Raw genomic sequence first — 26,426 nt, 5'->3', positions numbered from 1 at the left:
CAGAGGAGAGTTGCTTGGGTGGGGTTAGCCTCAGGTTAGATAACTCTGGCGGTCTACTGTGAATTTGCATAGACTACAAACTGTTTCTATCGATACAGTCATTGCAGACGTGCTACCTAGCGTCCTCCCTCCTCATAACAAGCCCTTTATAAAGTTGGCAGTGACTTTTTGGCCATGTAACCGACTGAGTTGTTCAGAAAGATCTGGCTGTTAGAGATCGCTCGAACATCGAGAAATCAGTTGACAATTATCCCTAACTTCAAAAGAGGTTCACATCACCTATGGAAGAACTGACAGATAATAAGTCTACTTCTGACTGTGTCAAAACGGCTTATGCCTATCTGGGTCATCTTTGGTGCCTTCGTGATGTTAGTCTGGTTGTAAAAGGTCGGATCTACAATGAGTTGGTGAGAGTAGTTTTGCTCTATGCCTGTGAGCCCTGATCCCTTCGAGTCGAGGGTTTTGGACGATTGGTTGTTGGATCATCGTTGACTCCAAAGGATTGCTGACATCCAGTGGCGACACCATGTTAGCAATACCGAGATTCGGCGTTGTGTGTACGGGCAGAGCGACGATAATTCAGTTGGTATCACCATCTTGAAATGCCAACTTCGGTGGCTTAGATATACCTTAAGAATGTCGTCCAAGAGAATTCTACATCGTGCATTATTTGGCGTCTCTGGAGCTGGTTGAAAAATTTCGGAAGGGTGGTCAGTGCACGACATGGTATCACGATATGAAAGAAAGCTGTACCGAACTAGGTTTTATCGGTCCTTCACAACTCCTTGGTTGATGTCCTAGAGACGGTGAAACGTAGTGGCTAGAGACGTTATCAGACATGGCTCAGAATAGAAACCAGTAGCGACCATGCCGTAACCTTCTTTTACTTTCTTCATAAAAGTGGACGTAAATTATTTAACTGAAAAAACTCTTGTATTTTTCTTAACTGAACTGCTCCTTCCATTATCAATATCCTGTTCTCATACACTAATTTCTGCTCGTTGTTGTTCTTTTTTTATACTCACCTCCCTTTCTCTATCTCTGTACTCATTTATATATATATATATATATTACACTGACCCTCAAGAAATTAATCCATTTCTTAGCCAATGATATGCACGTGCCCTTCGGGTCACATCTGATTACCATCGTTTGATCTTCTCATTTGAATAATACTGAATTGCTTACTATATATCATCCACACATCTTTAGGAATAGCTGTAGATCAGAATGCTCAATGATTGAATGCCTGATGTAGACAGGGTTATGTAGGTCTGATTTGAAAAGTTGACGATACACAATACTAAATGGCATCAGTTGCACTGCATTCCAATGTCAGTTTTAATAATTGACTATCTCTAAGATTTTAATATCTTTACGCACAAACTGTCATTTAATCCTAACACGTGATTTAAACAATAATTGATTTCCATGTTCAATAAACTTTAATCACAGACTACAAAATGAAAAAAATGTTTAGTTCTCAACACTAAGCAATAAATAATTGGCTCAAAAATACTAGATTTGCTCGCAATTTCCCGTAGAGTTTTGTTTCAAGTGACGGTTGTAATTTTCTGTGCAGGAATCTCCTGATATGGAGAACATATTAATCGCAACATTGTAAATTAGAGTCAGTTTATTGTTACCACATTGTGAATATCTTTCAAGCATCTCTAATCCACTGTTTTACTAATTAGACTGAAAGCAATAATGCGTGATTATACGATAGCATACAGATGATGGTTGGTAATGCAATCCACAAAATTCTCAAATGAATATAACGATAATTCAGAGTATGCGAAAATTGTTGGTGAAATTCAGATGTAAAAACACGTTAATAAAGAATTGAGTTGTTAAACTGACCTAGAAATTACGGATATAATTTCTGGTATAAGTATTTCGTAACACAGGATTTTGTTATGATGCGAAAGCAATTGTATGGTCACTTATCATAAGTCTAATTGGAGAATTCGATAGAAACTAAGAACAACCTATGATCGAAATAATGATCAACTAATAAACCATAAATCGATGAGGAACGGATACTAATTCAGACAATAATACAACATGGTCATCGATTTTAGTTAACAGCAGTCAACTACTTCAGTAAACATCCGTAAATGACCATCTTACTAAACAGACTATGAAGTCAGATAGGCGTATTGTAAAAGGTGAAAACGAAAAATCAGTTATTTAGAACATTAATGGATCAAATATTAGTGAGATTTTTAATTTTCTGTTTATCACCGAAAGGAAAAATAGACTGCTTAATTGACAACTTTGGATGAAAGCTTTCAAAAATGCCAGGGAGACAGGACAACATGATATCTTCTAATGACAGATAGAACCAAATATAATCTATAAATGTAGGTCCTCAATAGAAGTTATATCTAAATGCGAAAGAACCCTATCCTAAGTTATAGTTACAAGGTCATTTAACTGGCAAATTTTAATGCCATAGTTTGATCAAAAGCTTCAAAGGTGATAAAAAACAATCCAATGGGGAAGTAGTCCAATTTTCAATGGCAAACTTTAGTGGTTCGACATGGTTTAGTGAAAGCTTTATACCTTGTAGTGTTGAAAACTTAGACTTTAAGTACATAAGAGATATTAGCTAAGTGTAGCCAAGGATGAATCATATACCAGAATCTTCCTATCAACTTTCTGTCATAGAACGACTTTAGATAATTAGAATAATATATTGTGTCACTGAATAAAAATAAAGAGAATTCAGCGGAAAAAATTTCTTTCTGACGAAGTCATTTACTTAAGCTGTGCATTCGTAATAATAGCTATATGGTAAATAGATGTCTAAAGAAGGATAGAAAAGATTGCATCATAAAGTGAGTCGAGACTCCAATTATCAAACGGGTTACGTGATAATCAGGGGGTTAGATAAGAGTAGAAAAATGAAAATAATTTACGGGTCAAAATTATGGGAGATAATTGTCAGCTTGGCAGATATGAAAATGAAAAACATAAAGGTCATAATAATAACTCCTGTATTGAACTGGTGGCTGTCTTGCATTCTCTTCTTACAGGTCACGCCGGGTAATGTTCTGAGACGCGTTTGGAAAGTGATGGCTTTGTACGAACAATGTAATCTGCCCACAGGAGCAAGTAAATTTATAGATGCACATCGATGTGGCCCAAAGCGGAAGTTTATCCTTAACACAACCGTGAATGGTAGGCCGGCTTGAGAAGACAATGCGAAGCTTAGCTGAGTAGAAGTATTTATTTGAGGATCCATTTATTCAAGATTTCAGCAGCCGTATTTCCTTTAAACTCGATATTCATAAAAAGTTTTCCCTTGAACTGTTAGTGCTTTCTCAGGATTTTGTCTAGGTGTTAAGTTCCTATCGATGAATGTAAGTGGATAACCATTTCTGATGAGTATCTGTTGAAGTTGGAGTAGTTCGTTATCTATTGTATCATTGGAACATATTTGCCTAATCCTTGAGGATAAAAAGTGAATTAAGTTTCTCTTTCTACTCAATGAAACCCAGCTATAGAATCCTGTATAGTGCCCATCCCAGGTAGGTTTTCTATATACAGGTCTCTGTAAAGAACCATCTGACGTTGATTTATTACTCAATTTGAAACATTTGATTGTCATAAATTAACTCACCGAAACTTGGGATTTACAACTGCCCTAATAAACAATTTTTAAGTTTACTTAGATGCAAATAACATATTTTCAGATTCACTCAACATAAAAGTTTGTCATGTTTTTTGTTCTATGGTAATCTAGATGTGGTTTATGTATAGAATATCTTTCTGGATTCATATTTGTGGCACTGTTATGAAATTAAATCAAATGTCACCAAACAGTTAGAGATGTCAATTGAAGAGATAGAGGCGACCTACTTTTCAGCAAGTTGACCGTATTTAGAAACGTTCCTTCTGCTATCTTATACTACGAGACTAGGAGTACACGACATTGTTTCCGGAATCCTTGTAAATTTGAGTACAAAATCGTTTTAGAAAGTAGGGTTGAGAAGTGGTCTAATTGTAGATATTCACGGTTGAATTGTTGTATGATCAACCATTAGTCTCTGTTTAATTGCTTCATATCTGATTAGAATGCGTATATCATTCTTCTTCTCATTTTAACATGGTCAACATTCACGTAGTGTCGACTAATAAGTTTAGATACTTTTATAAGGAGTATCAACTCAGTAGACTGCGTAACAAAAGCATACAAGTCGAAATAACTAGCTTTCATTGATGATTTGTAAATTATATTAATCACGTACTCAAACTGGTCTAACAGAAGACATCTATGCTGCATCTTACTGATCAGTTATGAAACACAACGTTATAATTACTAACTGATATTTGATCTTCTCTAAGGTTGCAATATAAATTAAATTGAGATTGAAATATATGCATACTGGTTTGCCAAATGTTTGTTGAGTAAGTGATTTTCTATCAAATGAAATGCTTCACTATAAATATGGAAATTATTTATTCAATATAAAGTAGCAAATTGTTTCTAAATTAAAAAAAAAACACATCAAAAGATGCTAATTTTATTTACGAACAAAATTCAACTACAAAGAATATTGAAAACAGTCAACATAACTTGTCAAAATTAAGTCATTCTGTAAAATGAACTCACATTTCATATCGAATTCTAACATAAAAACCAAACCTAGGGACACAGGTAATTTATAAATAAATTCTAACGAGTAGAAATATTTACACTGTATAAGACATGAAGCGGGAATTCATTGTTCGGAATTCTCATTAAAACAAAGTACTCGGTTTTACTATACTTGTCGGTTGATTTTCTAGTTTGTCTTGTTTTGTTGTACAGATGACGGGCTAACCGGGACTGAATCAAGAGATCCCTATTTCATTACCTACAAAACGATTTTATTCGATTGTCTAGTATTTCATTTCCGATATTACTCAATCACTTTTATTCGATCATTTATATTATTTTGGATTATAAAGGGAAAACTAGCCATTACATAAATGGCGAATGAATTTTACTAAAGAATGATAAACTTTATAATAATAGTTGCACATTAGTTTATAAACCGAAGTTAACTGCTGATGAAAATCGTTGGTGCAGCTAACAATTTAATTCACCAAATTGTTCGATAAAATAGTCTTTATAATTGGTGAATAAGTGATCAGGTCTAATTGTTAGGTATTTCAAGTCAATCGTTCGGAACACGGGAATTTTGTGTTTCACTTTGCAGATGAGTGTCATGAAAGTATGAAATTACCGATCAAACTTTTTTGTATATTAACTTAAACATACAACAACAACTAATCAGAATTAAGCGGTAGTGGTTGGATAAATTTAAATTTTACTAACACGTACCGAACACACTGTCATTAACACTTTTAATTTACAGACTTTGCTTAATACGTAAACAGAATAGGATTATTGCTTTAAAAAAATAAAAAGCTCTTACAAAGAGAAATGAAGTATTGCTTACCAAAATACAAGTTTACTTTTGGGCCTCATGAAACCTCTTTTTGAGAAACATACTACTATAGTTTGTTAGTAATTAGATATTTTTGAAATAATAATCATTTAGTGACGAATAATACATCCAAATGAAATGATTTGTTTAATCCTATTTAGAGTGAGCATTCAAATATCCGAAGACTAATAATGTCGGTTCCCCGGTTAAATAACAATCTTATTGTATTCAGTTACATTAGCCACCTTTTTCCCTATAAAAGCAATTTGTCAATCAGCTTTTGCACTGACAATTATATCGCTTTTTTATGTGAATCATAACCAATGGAAGACTACAGGTAATCATATAAACGGAAAAATTATGGATATATTTATATTGAGTAGCTAGTCTCGATGGTATGTTGGAAAGTAATCCTGATTAGGTTCCTGGAGCATCCTAAATTGTTAGTTAATGCAGCTGATCAAAAGACTAACAACCAGTAAAGGGAATGAAAATTACGCAAAACATAACTAACGTATTTACGATCTTTAGAGTTATGAGTTAAGTTGTGTAGAACGAGCCAGTACAACCGTAAACGTTTTAACGGTATTAGCAAAATACCATAGACTGTGACACAACATGGATCACTTTTATCATAAGTGGATGAAAAGTAGAGGTCCCCTAAAGACTGCCTTAAACAAAAGCATAAACTGTTATTCAGAGAGCTGAGGAATGCGTCAAAATGTTCATCATATGAACTTAACTGGAAAAGAATGTACAAAAAACAAAACCTTAAGAGACGTTGATCATCAAGGCTCTCCTGCTGAGTTACTTCTTCAACTAGTTAATATATTTTAAATTATACAGATGGAAATAACATCACAAAAAACAATGCAGAACAGTGTAGAAACGTTGGAATTTTCGATGGAATTAAGACGAAGTAACTTTTTGTTATGTACTCATAACGTGAACTGGTTTAATGTTGCACATAAATTAGCATTTCTAAATGATGGAGATCTGTCGCTCAGGTGAATGTTTATGGTGTTATTAAGTTCTCTGGGCTAAATGACTTATTTGCGGAGCTTTCATTGTAACTCTAGACAACATGGTCAGTGCTTGCTTCATACACAATTATGAAGATCAAGATTTTTGAGTGATGGATAAGAGAATACACAATAATCATTGAGTCTTCATTACGCTAGAACATTAAAAGTAAGGTTTATGATCTCATCTTAAACCCCATTCAACAAATCCCAAACGTTTAAATGAAATGCAGAATTTGATTTCGATTTATTATTTATAGCTTAACTAATTTTATTATTTTGAAGAGTATTAATGTCAGTGATATGCAATGATAAGCTAAGTGGGCATCGGTAGCACGTTCCTTATGAAATAATTTCACATTCTTATATAAGTGGAAGCACTATGGTCAACAGTTAGCTGATAACCTTAGCCTAAGGTAATTTTGACGTGAAGTAAGAGCTTCTAAAATGGCATTATACGTTTGTCGTAAACGAAGTTTAAAATGAATTACACGCACCTTAGTCAACGCGCATCTATATTTCAAATGACTCGCATATAGTATACATATACATGCATATATATATATATATATATATATATATATATATATATCTCAAGATAAGTCTGTATTGGAAAACTCATGAAAAATAACTGGTCTCATATTAGTAACAATTGTTAATTGGACATTTAAACGATCATTCAATTTCGATTCCTCATCACTGTATTGATTGGATTCGGTCAAATCGAGTTTATTCAACAATAACTTCATAGACTTGGCAATAACAGGTAAATTAGGTAAAGAAAAGTGCAATTTATTCCAATACCTCTTTCGCATAGTCCATGCACGTAAAACCTGGGAACTGAAATAAAATATGACGAACAATAAAACGAGTTGTTAGAAGAAATCCACTTCAAAAAGTAGTTAGAGTAGTGGTTTTTAAATATTAACGTATAGCTTAACTTTCAAGCATTGCAACAGATCTCATTATCACTTTAAGTACCCTAATTTTTAGTAATTCTTTTATATCACTACACCTCGCTGAAAATGCCACTTGGATACTGATTCGAGAATCTGAACATGATTATCGAATCACAACTAAAACTATTTGCTAGGTATCACTGACACTTTATTACATCCAGGAAAATGAGATTTCTTGCTTTTTAGATGGGACTGAGAACTTTTAGAAAAATCCTTAAACTTTTCAACTAGGAAGATTTTTTTACGTAACGAAATCCAAGTCAGAAGATGGACATAATTTTATAAACGTTGCAAACGAGCATCACACAATTAATCTCAACGTTAACAAATATTGCCCGTAATAAAGTTTCACTTGTTTAAACCGTTGGATGCTAGTTTTATAAACAAGAAAAAATTGGTATCGTTAATGCAAAAATCTATTTTTAAATCGAACAGGTGTTTTTGTAGTGATTTTCGTTAAAAACTTTTACCTAATAAATGCCAGCAGTTTAAAATGTTCCTTCCTTACCAAGCAGTACTTTTAGTGGCAATATGTTAGCTTATGGATAAAATTGCATACAACTGAATTTTATTAAAATCCATGGATTATAATTTCATTGACTCACTTTGTTTTGCCGATGCATAATATACTTTTCCGTAAGAGGCGCCAAGGTTCGCAGTATACAGCCCACGATGGATGATCAAGCAATAAAAATGATAGATCCAATGCATCAGAAAATCTTCCTATGAGATTTATTATAAACAACATTGGTAGGTAGTATAACACCAAAAAGTAAGATAAAACATTGATATCCAATCTTCACATACAACTGATAAAATTAACAGGATATGAAAAAAGATAATATTTAGCAGTATTAACATTGATGGACTATAATATGCCAAAAACTCGGTTGTTATAAAAACATGACATCCAAAGTATTCTCTTTCTAATTTATGTCCGTAATGAAAATCCACAAAACAAACAGTTTGAGCATTTTCAATCTATAATAAAAACCTATCACTAAGATAAAACTACAGTAGTTAAGGTCTTTATTCAAATAATTTTAAACGGTGAAGTTAGTAATGTTCTTTCAGTTTATATTAAGTAAACATTGAACTTTATAAAATGAAGTATAAAATTATACATAATTTTCCGACTGATAATGATGAAGTACTGAGGTTAAAGAACATTCCACTGGTGTAAGGAAGACTAATTGAAAATCTTTGACGTAAGAGACAGTTTTATTTAATCTCTTGGAATTGTAGAGGGCAAAAAGAGAACGACATGACATCATATCAAAATAAAACTGCAATGAATTTTTTTAAAGTCGTCCCACTTATAGTAGTCGTTTATAATGAATGGTCGTTGGACAGATAAAGAAAGTGATACGAAAACTACCTACGACCAAAATCGATTAATAGTTCTATAGGTCAACTTAATTTGCCTAAAACCCCACACTTGTTCTTAGTACTCCTCAAGCCCAGGCTCTCGGAAAATAGTAGAAGCTACTGACCTATGAAAATGATCAGGTGTTAGATGTCTTCAATATTGGATCGTAAAATGGAATATACAGAAAGAGAAATCGAGAAGAACATCTACAGGGTATACCTAGCACTTAATCGATAGCTGTAAAAATAATTAGCTTGTTACATTGATTGTACAAAAACCACTAACAGATCCAGAATATTAACATAATTGAAAAGAAACTACGTGCAGTCTTCGTATTTTGTCGATCTTGGTGTCGATTCAAATTTCTGAACCATGTTATTTTCTAACAACGCAAATAAAGTTTTGTTGTAGATTTGCTATAACTGACTACGTATGTTAACTATTTAATATGTTCACATACTCTTAAACAAAGCTCACGACCTTTTATGAAGCTAAATACTGCAAAATCCAAGAACTACCACATAGGTCGGTATATTTCCCACCTCGTCTGATATTTGGAGAAGCAATAAGTGATTGAAATAGAACTCAGAAAAAAAGATTATGGAAAAACAAAGCTGGTCAAAAATGTTTGTAGAGGAAGATGAGTGGAAGCTTACGACTGTCGAAAAACGTTTTTATGCATATTTTGGAATATTTATGAGCGAAGAAAATATAAGACAGCAATTAGTCGATTATTTTGGGTCGCCTATTATGTACTGCATACAATTAGATATACAATATTAAATAAAGAGATTATTATCATCAAAAAATGTTACTTTGTCAAAACTTATCGAAAAGCTCTGGATGCAAACACACTAAAGGGAAATTCATAAATTGGACTTTGAGGCACATTTCCTGTATAAAAATATATTACTTGAATGACTAGACTATAGCTCAAAGTTATCCGATTTACATTCGATCGGTCACAAAGTAGAACCTAGTACGTATGTACATCAGTTCAAGTTGCCATACCCTATTAGCACAGAAGGATAAGGTTTTCACGCCAAATCTCAGAGTAGTAGAAGTTGTAATAGTATCAGTGATAATAGGAAGGAAGATCGAAGATACGACTCAGAAATAAAATACTAATTGGCGAAATAAAAAGAAGTTATGGGGAATTTAGAATATCAGGATTTGAGGGAAGATAAAGAACGGATGCACATGCGCCAATGTAAACGATTTTGATTTATGTCATTAAAAGCCTCTAACTATTGGTTACGATAATCACACGCACCCCAACCAGGTAGTCTACATCTAATATCATGGTTAAGTCCAATTTTTAATGTCGACATGATCTGATACCACTTTTTGGCTTGTTCGATCAGCCTACTCCAAGAATCTATCAGTTCTGTAGACGGGGCTGAAATCCACTGATTTTTCCTAACCTTTTGGTTTAAGTTACTACGGTCAAACGACTTACGTTCAGGGTGATATAGAGGAACCAAAAAACCAATACGCCGTCAACTACACATATCATTTTGATGTATTCCGAGAACTATCTTAACATTTTATGGAATTCCACAGGATATTCAATTTTGAATACGAAATAAAAATTTATACTGACTATATAAACATTGTAAGTTGGTAGGAAAATATCTTGAATAATATCACAGAAAAAGAACAGATATTTCATCAACTTACTACGTTTTAAACAAGAAATTATAGTTGGTAAATGGCCATGATTTCTTCTTAATAGACTTTTCACTTCTTTCTTCGACATAGATTCATAATTATCAGGCAGGTTAGGAGCTGGTTCAGGTAATGTACGCCTGCTAAATGATATACGATATTCTAAACAGATTTTTGAATTTTTCGAACTTTTGGGCGATTTCTTTTGATGGGCGGTATGTGATTGCGTAGTTTCATCAACAGTTGTGTTACCATCACTTAGATCTAAACTACATGCTGAGGAATCATGACAGTTTTTGGTTATTGGATGAGATGGAGACAAAACTGCCGATGGATGAGTAACTGGTACATGTTGACGTTTATACCATTCGCATAAATATCTTAATGTGTTTGGGTTTTCAGGTACTTTTTGAGCGTAACTAAGTAGTAAGGCATGTGCACGTGTACATTCATTAAAATATTGCAGTATCTACAAGTATAAAAGGAATTAAACAAGCAATAATAAGTTAGTTCATATTAAATATGAATTGAAGACAATGAGATTAGATGAAAATATTGACTGGTAAATGGTTATTCAAAACCCTTCAAATATGAACTGAGATATATTCATCTAAATTTAAGACAACAAGAGGAAAATTACTTCAATAAATGCTCTAACAAAGGTGTCGCACAAATGACCCTCAGAAACGAGAGCTTCAACTTCTTGTAATCGATGGTAAGCTTTCTCAGCTAAATTATCGGCTGTCACATGAATGTCTTCAGGATCACCTAAAGAACAAAAGTAACAAAGCCTGATTGAATTATACAGTTATAATGGATTGCAAATGGTCAACTTCGTGATGAAGAAGACGGTTATATCTAAAAATCAGTGTAATGGAATATGTGTCAAGTAATTTTTATACAGATCCTTAATTTATCTGGGTTACAGTTATAGCACATTTAAAATTTTATAAAAATTATAGTCGGAAATATTATTCCGTCTTAAATCAGAGTTGTAAATCGTACTACACAGTATTTTCCCCCCAACACTTGAACAAGAAAGAAAACTAACAGTCATTCGTTAGCAAAAAGTTTAAAAGGTTGGGTAAGCCTGACAAAATTCGGCTTTCAAATATTTACTAGGAGACGGGTATAAATAAGTTTTAGTTTTGATCTTATAGGTTCTTCTAAACGGATGATAAAGTGTTTCAAAACTTACTAGGTGATGCTAATGAATTAATTTGTTTAAGCCACATTCCATAAAAGCTGTAACCTTCATAGAGTCGTTGTAATCGCTGAACATGTGCAAATTCTGGCTCTCTAGTCAAGACTGTATGAAGACTTGCATATTTATTTCGTTGAATAGGCTGCAACAAAAAAAAATGAGAATAGCAAGTACTTTTAGCCACATAATGTTTATATTGAAAGATTAGTTTATGAAAGCAGTTTCATTCGTGAGTGACTTGTTCTTTTATCGTATAATTTCCTCATTCTTTGGTTAATTGAAAACTGATTTTTTGTTAGTTGATACATCATTTAAATGTCCGACTACACTGAACTGGTTATCCAGGAAAACAGAGAGGACTGTTTAACAGTATGCCTGTTTTTTTATAGGAATTCAGATGTCTTGTCAAAACAAGGAAAAACAAATGAATTAAGTTTCACACTTCGATGTTCTGTTGCTGATGAGATTTCAGAAACAGGTCATTGAGCTGTTTGATTGAAAACCATATGATCTTTATAAGATTACACATTAATAAAAGGTGCAGAGAAGTCAGAAGTGATTTCAGTAATGGAATTCATTCACAACAAATCGTCCAGTCTGGTCTTTATGTCAACTGTGATTGACTGAGGTACGAACCAAGTCCAGAAAGGGTTTTGTAAACAGAAACAAATTTCCGCTAATTATCTTCAGAATTAGCTGACATATACATAATTTATTTTCATACGTCACCGAGTTACCGTTGTCGTATGTGATACTTATGAGGACACATACGTAATATGTATCAGCTATTGGTAGCAGGATTATTAGTGGCAGAAGAGGAAAGCGAGAAGAGTAGGAAAAACAGAAGCAGTCGGAGTAGCAACAGGAATGGATGAACGATGGTGTGTAAGAGACAATTCAAAGAAAATGTCTAAATGGTGATTCAATGTATTGTTTTCGTATTTTACAAATGCAAAATTGGTGTACTCTAATCAAATGTTCGTTCATTAAATCATCAGTGGTCACCAAGCTTATTCTTGTGTATGAGGTTTTTACTATCCAATAGAGTGGTTGCTACAATGCGAAGCTTAGAGTTACCATACAAGTTGTCTGGAATCAAATGACTAATCTCATTAAGATTGTCTCTATAAAACACAATCTTTATATATAAATCTAGTTTATATTTTTTAGATCCAGAAGCTTATTCTTCCATTTGAAACATCAGTTTTAAATGTCTAAATGTACGATTTGTAGAACTGAATCAAAAAAGAGGGAAGTTTGTAGTAAACCCGATATCTCAACACAAATACTACGTAAAGGTTGAGAAAATTGTTGTGGTGATAGAATAGCAACAGGAATTAGTAAATATGAAGAAAATAGAGTTCTATTTGGACTGAAGTGAGCAGGTAGCTGGCAGTTCTGATATCCTTACACATTAAGTACACTTTATGAGCATCTTGTCAATGTATGAATAGAAAACATCCACAAAATGAACAAAAAAGATTAAAATGATATATTAGAGACGACTGAATGAATTAGTGAGTAAATGGTAAAAGTATACGCAACAAAAAGTGCAACTGACGAATCGAGATTCTTGAAAATGAATTTAACTTATCGAAATTCGAGTAAACATAACAGACAGAAACAATGGGTTGCAGTTTTAAATGACCTCCTAAAAGTTTGTAAGAACTTTCACTGGAAACATATTAGACAGTAAGATTGTCAGTGGTAACAATCCCAATGACAGATAGAAAAAACTTGGAGTTAGCAATAACAATATATCGATTCAAGTTCACAAATAGGATATTAAATAATGACTAACAAGAAAATTGGTGTGATTTCATAAAAATCTTTTTCATCTCCCATGAATTTCCACTAATAATGATCAATGGTCATCATAGTAATCTCCATCAACAATTTGAGAGGATAATTACACTAGAGCAACTATAATCTGAGTTGTAGAATGAGATTGTAACTTGCAAAAAATAACCAGAAGGATAGGTATTTAACGTACCTGTTTATTTGTGCGACAAAACTGTACAGCATTCAAGTTTCCTTTGCTGATCTCATACAATATAAATTCTAATATACGGTTATTTTCATCACTCAAAAGAAACCCATCTAAAACCCTGAAAAAGCAAAATTACAAATCGTTACACGACGAATCTACTGGAAGTGAATTGATTTTTTGTTTACGCTCAATGCATACTGAATAGTGTAAAAGAAACTTGTAACACTGTGAGTAACGCCTAAACAAGTTTTTAAGACGAAAGTCACTCATAATAAGTTCATTATGGTTATAGGTATCAATGCCAAGGTTGGATTTGATGGTTTCGAAGACTTACGACATAAAAATACTGAGATTTTACAGTAATTCTCATTAACCATATCCTCGGTCGGCACCAACCATACATATACTACATAAAAAATGTACATGAGTACCATTGTCCCATATAAATGTATTACGAACCTTGCTTTTCTGCTTACTTACTTACGCCTGTTACCCCTCGTCGAGGAGCATAGGCCGCTCACCGGCATTCTCCAACCAACTCTGTCCTGAGCCTTCCTTTCCAGCTCTTTCCAGTTGTTATTCATCCTTTTCATATCTGCTTCTATTTCCCGGCGTACCATGTACCTATAAAAAGTGTTGCTCTGGTTGTTAGAAGGTGCATCGGCTTTGTGACTTCCGAAAAATTTCGGCTTTCATCATGAGGCGTCATAATTATTCCGTCAACTCCCAGGGCAGAGTTTAAATGGTTTGAATTATTTTTTCTGGTTAGCGTTTTTTTAGCGAGTTAGCTTTTCTACGGAATGGGGTCGCTAACCCTATGCCCAACCCTCTTCCTTTACCCGGGCTTGGGACCAGAAGTAACTCTAGAAGAGCTACAGGCGGAGCTTTTCTGCAGATAGTCCTATAACTCTTTACCTTACATATTGTTCAAAATGCTGTGCATGCAATGCTTTTATATGAATTATCTTGAAACTATAGTTATATCACTGAAAAATACTCTCCCACTGTTATAACGGGATGAACATCGAAAAAGTTGAGATCTGTGAAACAATCCTACGAAAAACTATATCTTAATTGTATATTATGTGGATTATTGAATCCTTGTGTTCTCTTAATTGTAACCATTTGTTTAGCACATAAACTATTGTTATCTACTTTACCTTTCTCAAGTTATTGTCAATTAATCATGAACCTTCCACTTAGTTTCTCATCCACAATACTACTGCTCCCATTAGAACGGCCTGGTTTCACGGACCCCAATACAATACGAGAACAAGATCTTTCTGAAGATATAACACTTAGGTAACTGCTAGTAGAATTGATTTGTTTGTTTGGTTACTCAAATTTCAATATCTGGGTTACAGGTTTAGACATTCATTTGACTTATCATGAAGTAGTGTCATTACATTAAACCCATCAGTTTGTGAACTTACATGTGGTGACCAGTTTCACAAGGATATGCTCGCAGTAAGAAGATTGTAGACATCTACCTCATGATAGATCACTTCGGAGATGAAATCTGTAGCGTCAAGTATTTACAGGCTACCATTTTCAGTCCCAAGTACGGACATTACATCAGAACATAAGAGTATTTTTAACTTCACGAGTAGTCCTGAAACACCACAAAATGGGATTTTTTGAGACACAATTGCGTGTAGTACTACTCTGTTGAATATTGGAATATCCTACTTATACAACTAAAAGGACAGTTTATTTATTTAATTTATTTAAACACATAAATATTGGTACAAAGAGGCACCAGATACATTTGCGCCACACAAATCTCATTTGATTTGTGTGAGGGCTGCGATACTGCCCAGGTGCCCAAACCGAAGCAGGTGGTTTTCTTAGGGGGCTACACCCGGAGCCTTTGACCTATAGGTCTGATCCACAAGGTAGTGGAGCATCGTAAGGAGATGTAGTCCCATGGAAGCCGGTGACCAACTATTGATTTATACGCCATTTGTTCCCTCAGGATACTGGAGCCCATGTGCACCATTGGTTTGGAATCAGGGTTTTCCAACTCCCCTGGGTGGACTCACCGTGTCCACCAACCCGGTTAAAGCGCCGGACATTCGCTCTTCGTCCCCTCAATTTCGTAAACAACAGTAGTGCCACGAGAAGGCAATGAGTAGGACTTCTCTGGCAGAGGCTATATACGTGTGGCCATGTGAGAGCATTTCGAGAGGGAGAGCAGACTCTCCCCACTCTCGGCCGTACCAGGGCGTTTGGGGGCAAAAGAACAGTTACGCATACATGTAACATGACATTTTGGTGTCAGTCCTCTGATTTTTAGAACCTTGGGAACCTAAATTTCGTTGACAACGGAAACAGATGTTCTCAAGATTATCAAGATTTTTAAGAAAAGACAGCAATGTCAAAGTAACTTAATGGTTTTATATAGACTGAACACCAGATAGATGTTTTACTGAAATATATGTTTCTAAGTTACACCAAAATGAAAACTTTTGCCGTTTCCCAACGACCTTTTTAGAGAGTGATGTATATTTGATAATCACTCATTTTCCAAACGACTGATATTGTTCTATGAGGATTATGAATGGAGCTATTTCCAGTCTTAAATAGATGCTTTGGGAAAACAAACGGAACACATTCGTGATGAACAGACCACTACTAATGCATGCAATTTAAAAATCCTTTATGACTGAATAATCGAGTAGTTTTGTATCAGCAGACAAAGCCAACTAAATCTACATTATTTTCTCTTCTCGCTTGAAAACCCATCATTTTACGAAAATATTGCGAAGGAATCGGCTTACTAGACACACCCGAGTCCATGAAACCTCAAAATTTAGTAAAACTAATACCGCTAATAGTATAGATTTTCTTGACCATCAATCCTGTCCATGTCATACTGTTTAGAAAGCTCTGGTGAGCAGAGAGTGTTTCAAAATCCTGGGATGCAATGATTGTCATCCCTACCTTTAAAAAGGGTCTACTACATCATCCAGGTGATAACCATTGGGGAAAAAGTCTACTTTCGACCGCATCTCAAAGATTGGCATCCGTCATACTATGAGGGTTACTCAAAACCCTTGAAAGATTGGGTTGTCTGGAGCAGGTTGGTTCTCGATCAGGTCGTGGATGTATTGATCATATATTTACCATCCAACAAACGATAGAACACCGCCATACTTATTATAGGCTTAAAATTGCTTTTTTTCTTGAATTCAGGTCCGCCGTCGAGTTGTTAGATAGGACTGTTCTCTGGCGGGCATTGTCTGAAGAAAAGTGTTCGAGAAGCTTAACACCTTGAAAACTACGCACACAAATATACTAAACAGAGTGATGGCATACAACCATCCCTCTCAATTATTTCGTTTGGGCAGTGAAGGCAGGCAGGGTCTTACCATTCAACTTTGCCATCAGTGACATCCTAGAAACAACTTTGATGGTGTGGATCCGTTATCTGGAAGACTTCGATCTTATGTATACGGAATATATCATCTTACCACTATAAGAAATTTAAAATATACTAATCCCACATAATCGGTTAGGAATCAGTGTCTGTATCTCGCGTACTCTGAACCTCCTAAATGTAAATCACTTTCACACGGCTGACTGGAGCATATGTTTGTGGTGATTTGTTATAAGTATATGAAACACCGGTGCATTTAGGTAGCTGTGTGAGCGCTGGTAGTGGATTATAGTGAAATGCAGAGCGGCTGGTTAGGAAACTCCGCATTTTGTCAGCGTCTTCACCAGACAGCACTATATCATTTGCGTATTCTAGGCCAACAAGTGAATTCCATGGTAGATCAATCCTTGAAAAGTTAGATGACAGTATTATCTCCAAAAGCATGTCTATGACAAAGTTAAATAAAAATGGGGAAAGCGAAGAACCTTGAAAAACATCATGTGAAGTCACCAACTCCGACGATAGTTCACCATAAGCCCAGACCCGACTAAAAGTGTTCGAGTAGAGAGCCTGTACAAGGTACATCTTTTAATGACAGGGATAGTCAAAGAACCTGTCGGTCAACAGAGCTGAATGATGTTTTAAGGTCGAGGAATACAACTATAGTTGGATGTTGGAAAGAATGTCTAAGTTTGAGAGCCTAACGAAAGGCGAATATTCGGTCAATGCACGTACGCCTAAGTCCGAAACTAGCCTTATGTTGTTAGGTATGCTCTTACAGAGCCCTAGTTAGGTATCTGATTATTAAAGAAGCTAATATTTTAGATATAATATTGGCCGAACATGATTTTTGTTCTTTCTTATGAACTAAAACCACTAGCAATCAAGACCAGTTAGATGGGATTATGACAAGCTCCCGATTCTGGCTAGGATCTCAGTCAATTTAACTGATAAAAGTAGACCACTATTTTTGAAAATTTCTGAGGCTTATCTATCTAGACCTGTTACTTTTCCTCACTTTGAATTATCTATAACCTTTTCGACCTCGCCAAGAGTTGGAGGACTTATGTTAGTTTGCCATTCAAGTTGTTTGAAGATAGTGAGTAACTGAAGAGTAGCTGAAAACGAACGCACTGTTAGCCAAAGTGTTCTACTCATTGGTCTAATACATTTGTCTGAAAGTAAATAATAGTTCCATCTTTTCTCGATACACTAACAGTCAGATTTTTCGTACCCATTTTCTCTGTAAGTTTGGAAAACTGTCTACTATTACCCATCGCCTCTGCTCCTTCCATCTCTTCTGCTTTCACTGCCCACCACTGCTTACGATCATTGGGGAGACGATTTGTCAGTCTCCAGTTAAGCTGCCTCTGTATCCGCTTTTTATTGTGTTTGGAGCCTGGAGGGATGAGTTTTCAAGGATCTATCGGTTCTATAAACGCCACAGAAATACCTTGATGCTACTTAAATTTGTGGACTAGGTTACTGGCAAATATTAATGCTATTTAGATATCATGCAAAACTACTTCAAGGTGAATATCCTCTTTCCGGCTAAATAACTGCTTTTCTGGTTGTACCTGAGTTATTAATAGTCAGTAAGCCGAGCTCTGAGGGATCTTTTTACTGTGACTAATTTGCATCCACTAAGATGCAGAAAAACACGTAATTGCACTTAAGCGCTATCGAAGTCTCAACATGTGCTTCAGAACGAATGAGTCTCCTATCAATCCTCTTCAACGATGGCTAGTGGCGAAGTGGTCTATTTGCGTTCGTTTTCGGGTCATCATGCCAGACGATGTCTCTTCTTAAGAGTAAAGTTAAAAATGAACGATTATCCGAGCATGATTGCCGTCGTTATCTGCTTTCTGAGACGCAACATTGTAAGACACATCTAAGTGCTCTGCAGTTCGGTTTAGACTGGCTAGTTGGAGATTAAAATAACCGTCCATTATTACTACATCTGAATGTTTAGTCTTTTGAAGGAGGGAGGTAAGCTATCTACAAAATCCATCTTTTACTTCGTTTGAATTGAAGCAGAGTGTCCTACCGTTCTGAGTTCTTAGTGTCTCGTTTAGTTGGACAGCGCACAAATTTCTGTCGGAATCCAGTGCAAGGGAGGTCAATCCGCTATTGAATTTGATGCCATACCTACACTAGCGAGGTTACGGGAGGTGGCAGTGGGATCATCAGACACACGAAGGTCAAACGGTACCTGTTCCTTGAGTTGGGAATGTGAAGTCAAATGAAAGACTGTAGTTGAATTCTTTGTGAGTTTCAGAGAAACAACATGCATCGATAGCGCAAGGTTCTAAGGTCCTAACTAAGGAAGCTTTTTGTTATATCTTTGTATACCTTTATATTGGAAGTTTTTGAAGTGTTAGTTATATACTTAAAAGACTTTGCTGTCGTAGACGGAAATCCATGGGTTAAGGTGAAGTGCACTATTTTTAGAGTGGACCTATTCTAACGCCTTCCATTGTATGAAAGCGACGTTTTAGATGCTATCTGGGGGAAACAACTTACTGCTGTCGCATCCCTGTATAGTAATCAATAAGATTCCGCTATAGGACAGTGAGTTGCTACTTTTGGAATACTAATTCTTCAACCGATCTGTCTGGTATGGTAGGACTCAAAAGAATGTGTGTTAGCCAATATAGCTGGATTAAGCCATCCCAATAGGTAAGCCCGACCACCACGTCAAGATGATAGCTGCAGTCAAGACATTTTTGTAACCGAACCGTTTTGTCTTAATTATAATTCCTTTCGTTCTTTCATTACTTCATAACTAGATTTCCTTATTATGTGGCCTATTTATTTTAGTGCCCATTTGTTTCAGGATGTACGTGTATGAAATAAATAAACAGACATGATAGTATCAAGGCGTAACTGAGCATCATGACAAAAATTTTAGAGGTTAAGCGTTCACTGGTATTTTACTGTTTAGATCGAGAACGCCGAAATGCACATAAAACATAATACGAAAGTCCACTTACCTATTAAATGTTCTCAAGCCAACATCATCCTTCAAACACTGGAATATATGGAATGCAACCTAAACAAATAAGCGGTAAAAATAGAAAAACTAACCCGCCAAACCCAGGTCGATGACATTGGATATGCATGGATCGAGTGAGCTAGTAATCTAGCAGCCTCTTTAAACTTGTGCCTCGACAAGAAGTACCACATAGCACAAATAACGCGAGCTTTCTCGGAATGTAGCAGTCTAAAATCCTCTAAAATGAGACGGTGAAAAGTGAACACACACAAAGATAAATTTTTACTGAAAATAGACGTCGAACAAAACGTTAGTCGAGGCCATATCAGAATCTAAAAAGTGAACACAAGACTCATACTGGCATATCCATTAGGTGACCTGACAAAAGTAGTGACAGGACTAAATAAAAAAGGTGTGACGAAATAAACACATGTGGTTTTAATGATTGTGAAATAAAGCTACAAGTCGAGAATGATAACCCCACTATTGAGGAATCACTAATCGACAAACTGATATTTCAAGGCATGTAGTCAATCCATTCCTGACAGCTTTTAGAAAACTGTGTTCATGTGTAAATTTATATTGAACCAAAACTTCTAGGGACTTACCAGCTGTGTTCAAAGTGGAATAAGATTCTTTTCCCAGCCAATTGTCATAAAATCCATCCTTGTCGAGATTTAAAATAAACTGGCAGAATCGACGAAGTCTTAAGAAGTAAAGTTTATTTCTACCATAATAGTGGCGAAGATCAAGCATGGTTCCACTGGAACTACTGGATAACAGAAAAAATTAAAATTATTAGGCTCTTGGACATTTTTTCACGTGACGTTACAACACTCGACGCCTAGCGAAAACAAAACCAAGACAGTAAACGAAGAAGTCTAACAACAAAGGAAAAAAACTGAAAGTGACTTCGTAGTTCCTATCTATGCTGACAAAATTGTATAGTTTAGAAATCCTAAAGTAGGAAACAGAATGATTCAGAATTTTGACGGCGGGAATATAATTTATGGACGAGCCAATGAGAAGCGTCGTAGGAATTTTACGGTCACAGCGCCAATTTCAGTACCTGATGCTCATGTACAATCGGTTTACAGAGGATTATAGAGAAAACGTGACAATTAAGCGGCTACAATAAATGGGACTACTAAGTTTTTTTTATTTGTAATTGTGGTAATCAGTTAACTTGTAGACCTTGCGCAGACTACCATGATGATGTTATCTTTCGATGTTCGAGGAAGAAGTCTGCTAGAATAGGAACTTTCTTCTCTCGATCCAGATTGAAACTAAAGCAAATTATAATAATTGCTGTAAAATGTATAATAGAGGCACCAGTAGTATTGGCTGCAATATTCGCAGATGATACTGAAGCTTCGGCTGTTCAAACATATGAGTGTTGTAGAGACATATACGTAATAAAACTGACAAACTTACATAACCGGAGTACATAAAAACAATATTGAAGCCATGTTGTCGAGGCTGAGAGAGTTTTGTGACTTTATCATGGCTCCAGTTACCAAGTATTATGGAGCCACATGGATGATTTCCTCTACCTTATGCAATACGCTTTTAAAACCTTTGCACCTCTTTCTAACCTTGACAAGTTTTTGAACCATGTAAAAAGAGTGTACTCTACTGTATTTCTTTGATGTTGTGTAATATATTTTTACTCTATACTGGCCGTCTTCTGATTGACTAATATTTCTCAAGGTCACTTAAGATTCGTTTCAAAGTCCCCCAAGGATCGTAGTTCGGCCCTTAGCTCTAGAGCACATCAACTAAATTGCCGGAGTTATTTCTTTGATCTTGTCTTATGGTTGGTTCTAACTCCAAGATTTCTAGTAATAATTTCTAATAATAAATATGCAGAAACTATGACTGAACGTGAAAGCAAACTAATGCTGGAACAGGTATGAAACCAAATACTTGAATATGGTCCCAACTTCTTTCGTTCATCACAAAATTCACCCGTCATAGTAGATGAGTTTTATTTTCCGAAATGTGCATTAAGTATGTGCACTATAATGCTATGTCGTTTTATAGCTGGTAGCAAAAGCTCTAAAGCTTACGTTAACTTCTTCCATAATCTTATTCTATACATTAGCGGACTTTGACTAGTCTAATGACTGTCAAGCGTAGATACACAGCGACTACCACTTTGACGCAGTAAGTCCAACCTCACAGTGACATGCTAGTAACCATCAGTAATTTAACAATGACCTAAGAAAAATATCATATTGACAGATTGACATTGAAAGCTCGCATTACTTCAAGTGATCCCGCCCACATACTTGGCTTACACATACATTTGTGCCAAAATGGATTAAGGACCGATACGCCAAGAACCTCGCAAACAAAGACGTCAAGCTAACAAGTTTATTTATATGTCTTTAGCATTATCGTGTCATATTTCAGCATACACTTGTGGAAACCAGTCACCTCGCAGATTACTTATCATTAAGTGCCAAAGTGAATGCGAAACCATAATCGCGGCGTTCCACAACTTTTCGTAGGCTATTCCTCTGGAGAACAAGTAAATTACCGAAAAACCTAAACCAACACCGTAACGAACACACCCAAATCTGCGGCAAGGTAAATAAGTCAGTGCGTTTTCATTGAGTACAAATTATATCCTTCAAACAATCGAAACACTCCCATGACATAATCAACCGCTTTAGGCAGTTTGAAGGTTATTCATTCTCTAATGCGCTGATTTAAACAAGGCCATGGTACGAACAACAAACGGGAGAACACATAAAATATGACTTCCAGGACATAATAAACCAGGTCGAAGTAGTTTGTATATATATATATGCAGTCCTGTAAACGAGGCCGACCCAGATGCTGCTTGGAAAGATATTCAAACAATTGTGGAAACCGCAGCAACATCCATTAGTACTTCAAACCAAAAGGTTTCAAAAAACCAATGGATTTCTCCTAAGTCTAGTGCACTGATGGATTCTCGTAAACTCATCCCATCAGGCTCTGAATATGATGAAGAGCGTGAACAAATCAGATCTAAGTTAGCCAAAAGTCTACGGGACGATCGTGAGCAGTGGTGGGCAACGAAAGCAAAAGAAATGGAAAAGGCAGTGGTTGTAAGCAACACCAGACGACTCTTCAGACTATTAAAAGAAACCGGCATTAAGAAGTCAAGTGTAAGCGAGACAATCTCGGAAAAAGACGAGACTCTTATCTGCTCTCAGTCCAGACGTTCAGAACGATGGACGGAACACTTTAGAGAAAAGTTCAGCTGGCCTTCAGCTACTCTAAAGTTACCCACCATTCTCAAACAGTCTGAATGGAATATTGAAGTAGGTCCCCCGAATCAAGTTGAAGTTCAAAAGGCTATAGCTAATCTGAGGCGAGGAAGAGCAGCTGGTTCAGATGGATTGGCTCCAGAAGTCTTTAAATATGGTGGTCCAATTCTAGCGACTAGGTTGACTAATATTTTAGCTAAAATCTGGGAGTTGGACGTGATCCCATCTGACTGGTCACAATCACTGATCGTCCCAATATATAAGAAGGGATCGAAATCATCCTGTGATAACTATAGAGGGAATAGTTTGACTAATATAGAATCTAAAATACTAGCTTCAATAATTATCGGGCGCCTAACTAAGACTCGTGAATTCCAAACACGAGAAAATCAGGCTGGTTTCAGACCTGGTCGTGGCTGCATTGACAACATATTCACTATTTGTCAGGTTTTAGAACACACGCATGCTTATCAGCGTCAGACAATGACAGTTGTTCTTGACTTAAAAGCATCATTTGACTCTGTATACCGAGAGGTTATGTGTCAGTGTCTGTCTGTAGTGAGGGTTAATAAGTGAATAATTAACAAAGTGGACTTAGAGACTTTTGGTAGCACTTAGTGCCAATGCTAGGATGTTTGAGATGCGTTTCTCCCCATCTAAATGCAAATTGTTACTCCAGGACTGGCCTGCGTCAACACCTGAACTAAGGATAGGGTGTGAAGTAGTCGAAAGCGTCAACAACTTCACTTATTTTTAAAGTCTTATCAGCCCCAATGTGTTGGTGTCGGACGAAATCTCTGCACGGATTCAAAAAGCTCGTTTGGTTTTTGCTAACTTACGTCACCTATGGCGAGGACAAGATATCTGTCTATCAATTAAGGGACGAGTATACTGCGCATCAGTTCGCTCTGTTGTACTTTACGACTGCAAAACAAGGCCATTAAGAGTAGAAGATACTCGTAAACTACTAGTATTTGACCATAGATGGTTAGAAATATTGCTCGCATCTTCTGGGATCACCGGGTAAGTAATAGTGGGGTTAGACACAGGGTATTAAGAAATGATGGTAAATCAGTTGATGAGGTAGTGAACCATGTTGGTAGATGCAGACTACTTGGTTGGGGTCTACGTGACTATCATAACCAATGGTTGGAGACTCTGTGTGACATAGCACAGAATCGATCACAACGGTGTCGGTGTATACACTCTTTACGTTCCCTTAAACCCTGAGATTAAAATTACTTTACGTCTCCGTTTTTATGAACTAATTCTTCCTCACTTATTCATATCACAAGTGGGCACATCGTACTACTCACTGTCACTAACTACTGAACATTTTAGACCAAACGCATTTCAACATATCAACAACCTTCTAATTCTTTGAAACCATTAGTATTATAGTGAACACTGGTTTCCTGTCTATCGCGGTAGATTATTGCTCATAGAGTCTGACCAACAGGTCTTGATTATTTTACACAAATGGTTGTTTATAGATACTTGTACATTTTTAGTGACTTTAATAGCTCTTCATGGTTTAATGTCAACGTACAAAACTGTCTTCTCGTCTAAATCGAAAGCTCTAACTGAGATTTAAACTCATTAATTTTATGTATTTTACTCCATAAATTGGCTGACATGGGTCCACTGTTATTTGTTTCAAGCTTTTATGCATAAGAATTGTAATGACAAGTAAAATATACTACGTTTTGAGAATTACATGAGAATCGAACCTCTGGTAGTAGTAGTAGTAGTATGATGGAAATAATCTCAGCTTCAGTATGTATTTGGCAAACGTTTACTATCCTTGTCCAGTCATCAACCAATCGATAGATAGTTCACATCAAATTGCACTAGCTGCAGATTTGTGCACAAAATCCATCTCCACACTTGAGAGTGTGTTTTATTCGCCCAATCGATATTTTCCTCTTATTCCTATTTCCCTTAAATTCGAAGCTAGGTCAAATCATCAACTTTCTATGTGACTATCTCAGTTTGGCGATCAATGTTCATCATGTATTCTTCATATCATAGTCCTTCGATTTTAGGTATGGATTTCGACAAATACTTATCCACCTTTTGAAAATATTAAAATGTGAACCCGGTCACACTCCTTTTAGAGACAGTCCTGTGATAAAACTCTGATTGTTGAAGTCCTTCCAATAAGTTTGTTAACGTCGCCAAAACTTCAGCAACAATTACGTCACCACTGACCTCTTCAACCCAAAATAACAGACTTCAAAAGATATAAGTATTAGGTGGTCTTTGAGTCGATCTAAAAGTGGGAACTGACAAAACTCCACTAAACCTATCATCTGACTTGTAATTCGGGCAGATATATTTACCTGACATGAATAAATGATTTTTGATAAGATCAGAAATGTCTTTATTCTTAGACTGGTGACTGTTACTTGGTAAAAAATTACAAACATTAATATGGGTTGATTAAATGGTAATTACGCACAGGGATTTCTTGCCTGGCTGCGTCACAGATGCATATTTATAAGACTGTGCACGGACAAATTTGACTCAAAGAAACAGAGGAGAAACGCCTGTGAGGTGTCGCTTTTGTTTCAAATGGTGTCTTAATGTGATTAATTTTATACGCTTTCTGTAAGCCTAATAATGCCTTAATTCTGGACAGATTATAAATCACCTATTGACTGGTCATTATATTGATATATGAAACCTAGATATCACTGTTGTAAGAAAACCCCCAGAACTGACAAAACAGCCAACTTGTAGACCATAATTTCCAAACTTTCTCTAGACGTTCCCATATACCGAACATTTTGGGTCAGAGGCTGGTTTCCTCTGTCTACGGCATTTGAACAGCATGTATTATTGATCTAACCTGTTTCGTCAAAATGTAATGCATTAAATTTACGGTCTCTGTGCTTTACAAGTTTGCAATTCCCTATTGATTCATGCCTCTTCTTTATTCAGCTCAAAGTTCTACCCACTAAGACATATTATTTATGCCTCAGTGTAGATTTCTTTTCTCCAGGAGGTTTATCATATTGTTTCTTAAAAATTCACTGTAAGATCCCCATGGATTTATATTCTATTTCCTCATTAATCATATCTTATGATATTCATAGGAAGTGGCATTGTCCAAGAAATTGTGCGATACATAACTAGT

General features: G+C 35.8%; 1 protein-coding gene across 1 annotated transcript; it reads right to left on the bottom strand.

The window, feature by feature from the left end:
- Window positions 1–6,963: 6,963 nt before the first annotated feature.
- On the bottom strand, window positions 6,964–20,783 carry Smp_174890 (hypothetical protein; the record flags this gene model as incomplete). Its single annotated transcript, XM_018788673.1, has 9 exons — window positions 6,964–7,303; window positions 8,028–8,145; window positions 10,472–10,928; window positions 11,100–11,227; window positions 11,658–11,805; window positions 13,657–13,771; window positions 20,026–20,084; window positions 20,120–20,265; window positions 20,636–20,783. 9 exons carry the CDS (start codon window positions 20,781–20,783, stop codon window positions 7,057–7,059), a joined length of 1,566 nt encoding a protein of 521 aa, XP_018654193.1. The 3' UTR covers window positions 6,964–7,056.
- Between the last annotated feature and the right edge of the window lie 5,643 nt (window positions 20,784–26,426).

The sequence above is a fragment of the Schistosoma mansoni genome, chromosome W (assembly GCF_000237925.1).
Source record: "Schistosoma mansoni strain Puerto Rico chromosome W, complete genome".
Classification (NCBI taxonomy): Eukaryota; Metazoa; Platyhelminthes; class Trematoda; order Strigeidida; family Schistosomatidae; genus Schistosoma; species Schistosoma mansoni.
The sequence above is the reverse complement of the archived record's forward strand: the minus strand, read 5'-3'. Positions and strand labels throughout refer to the sequence as shown.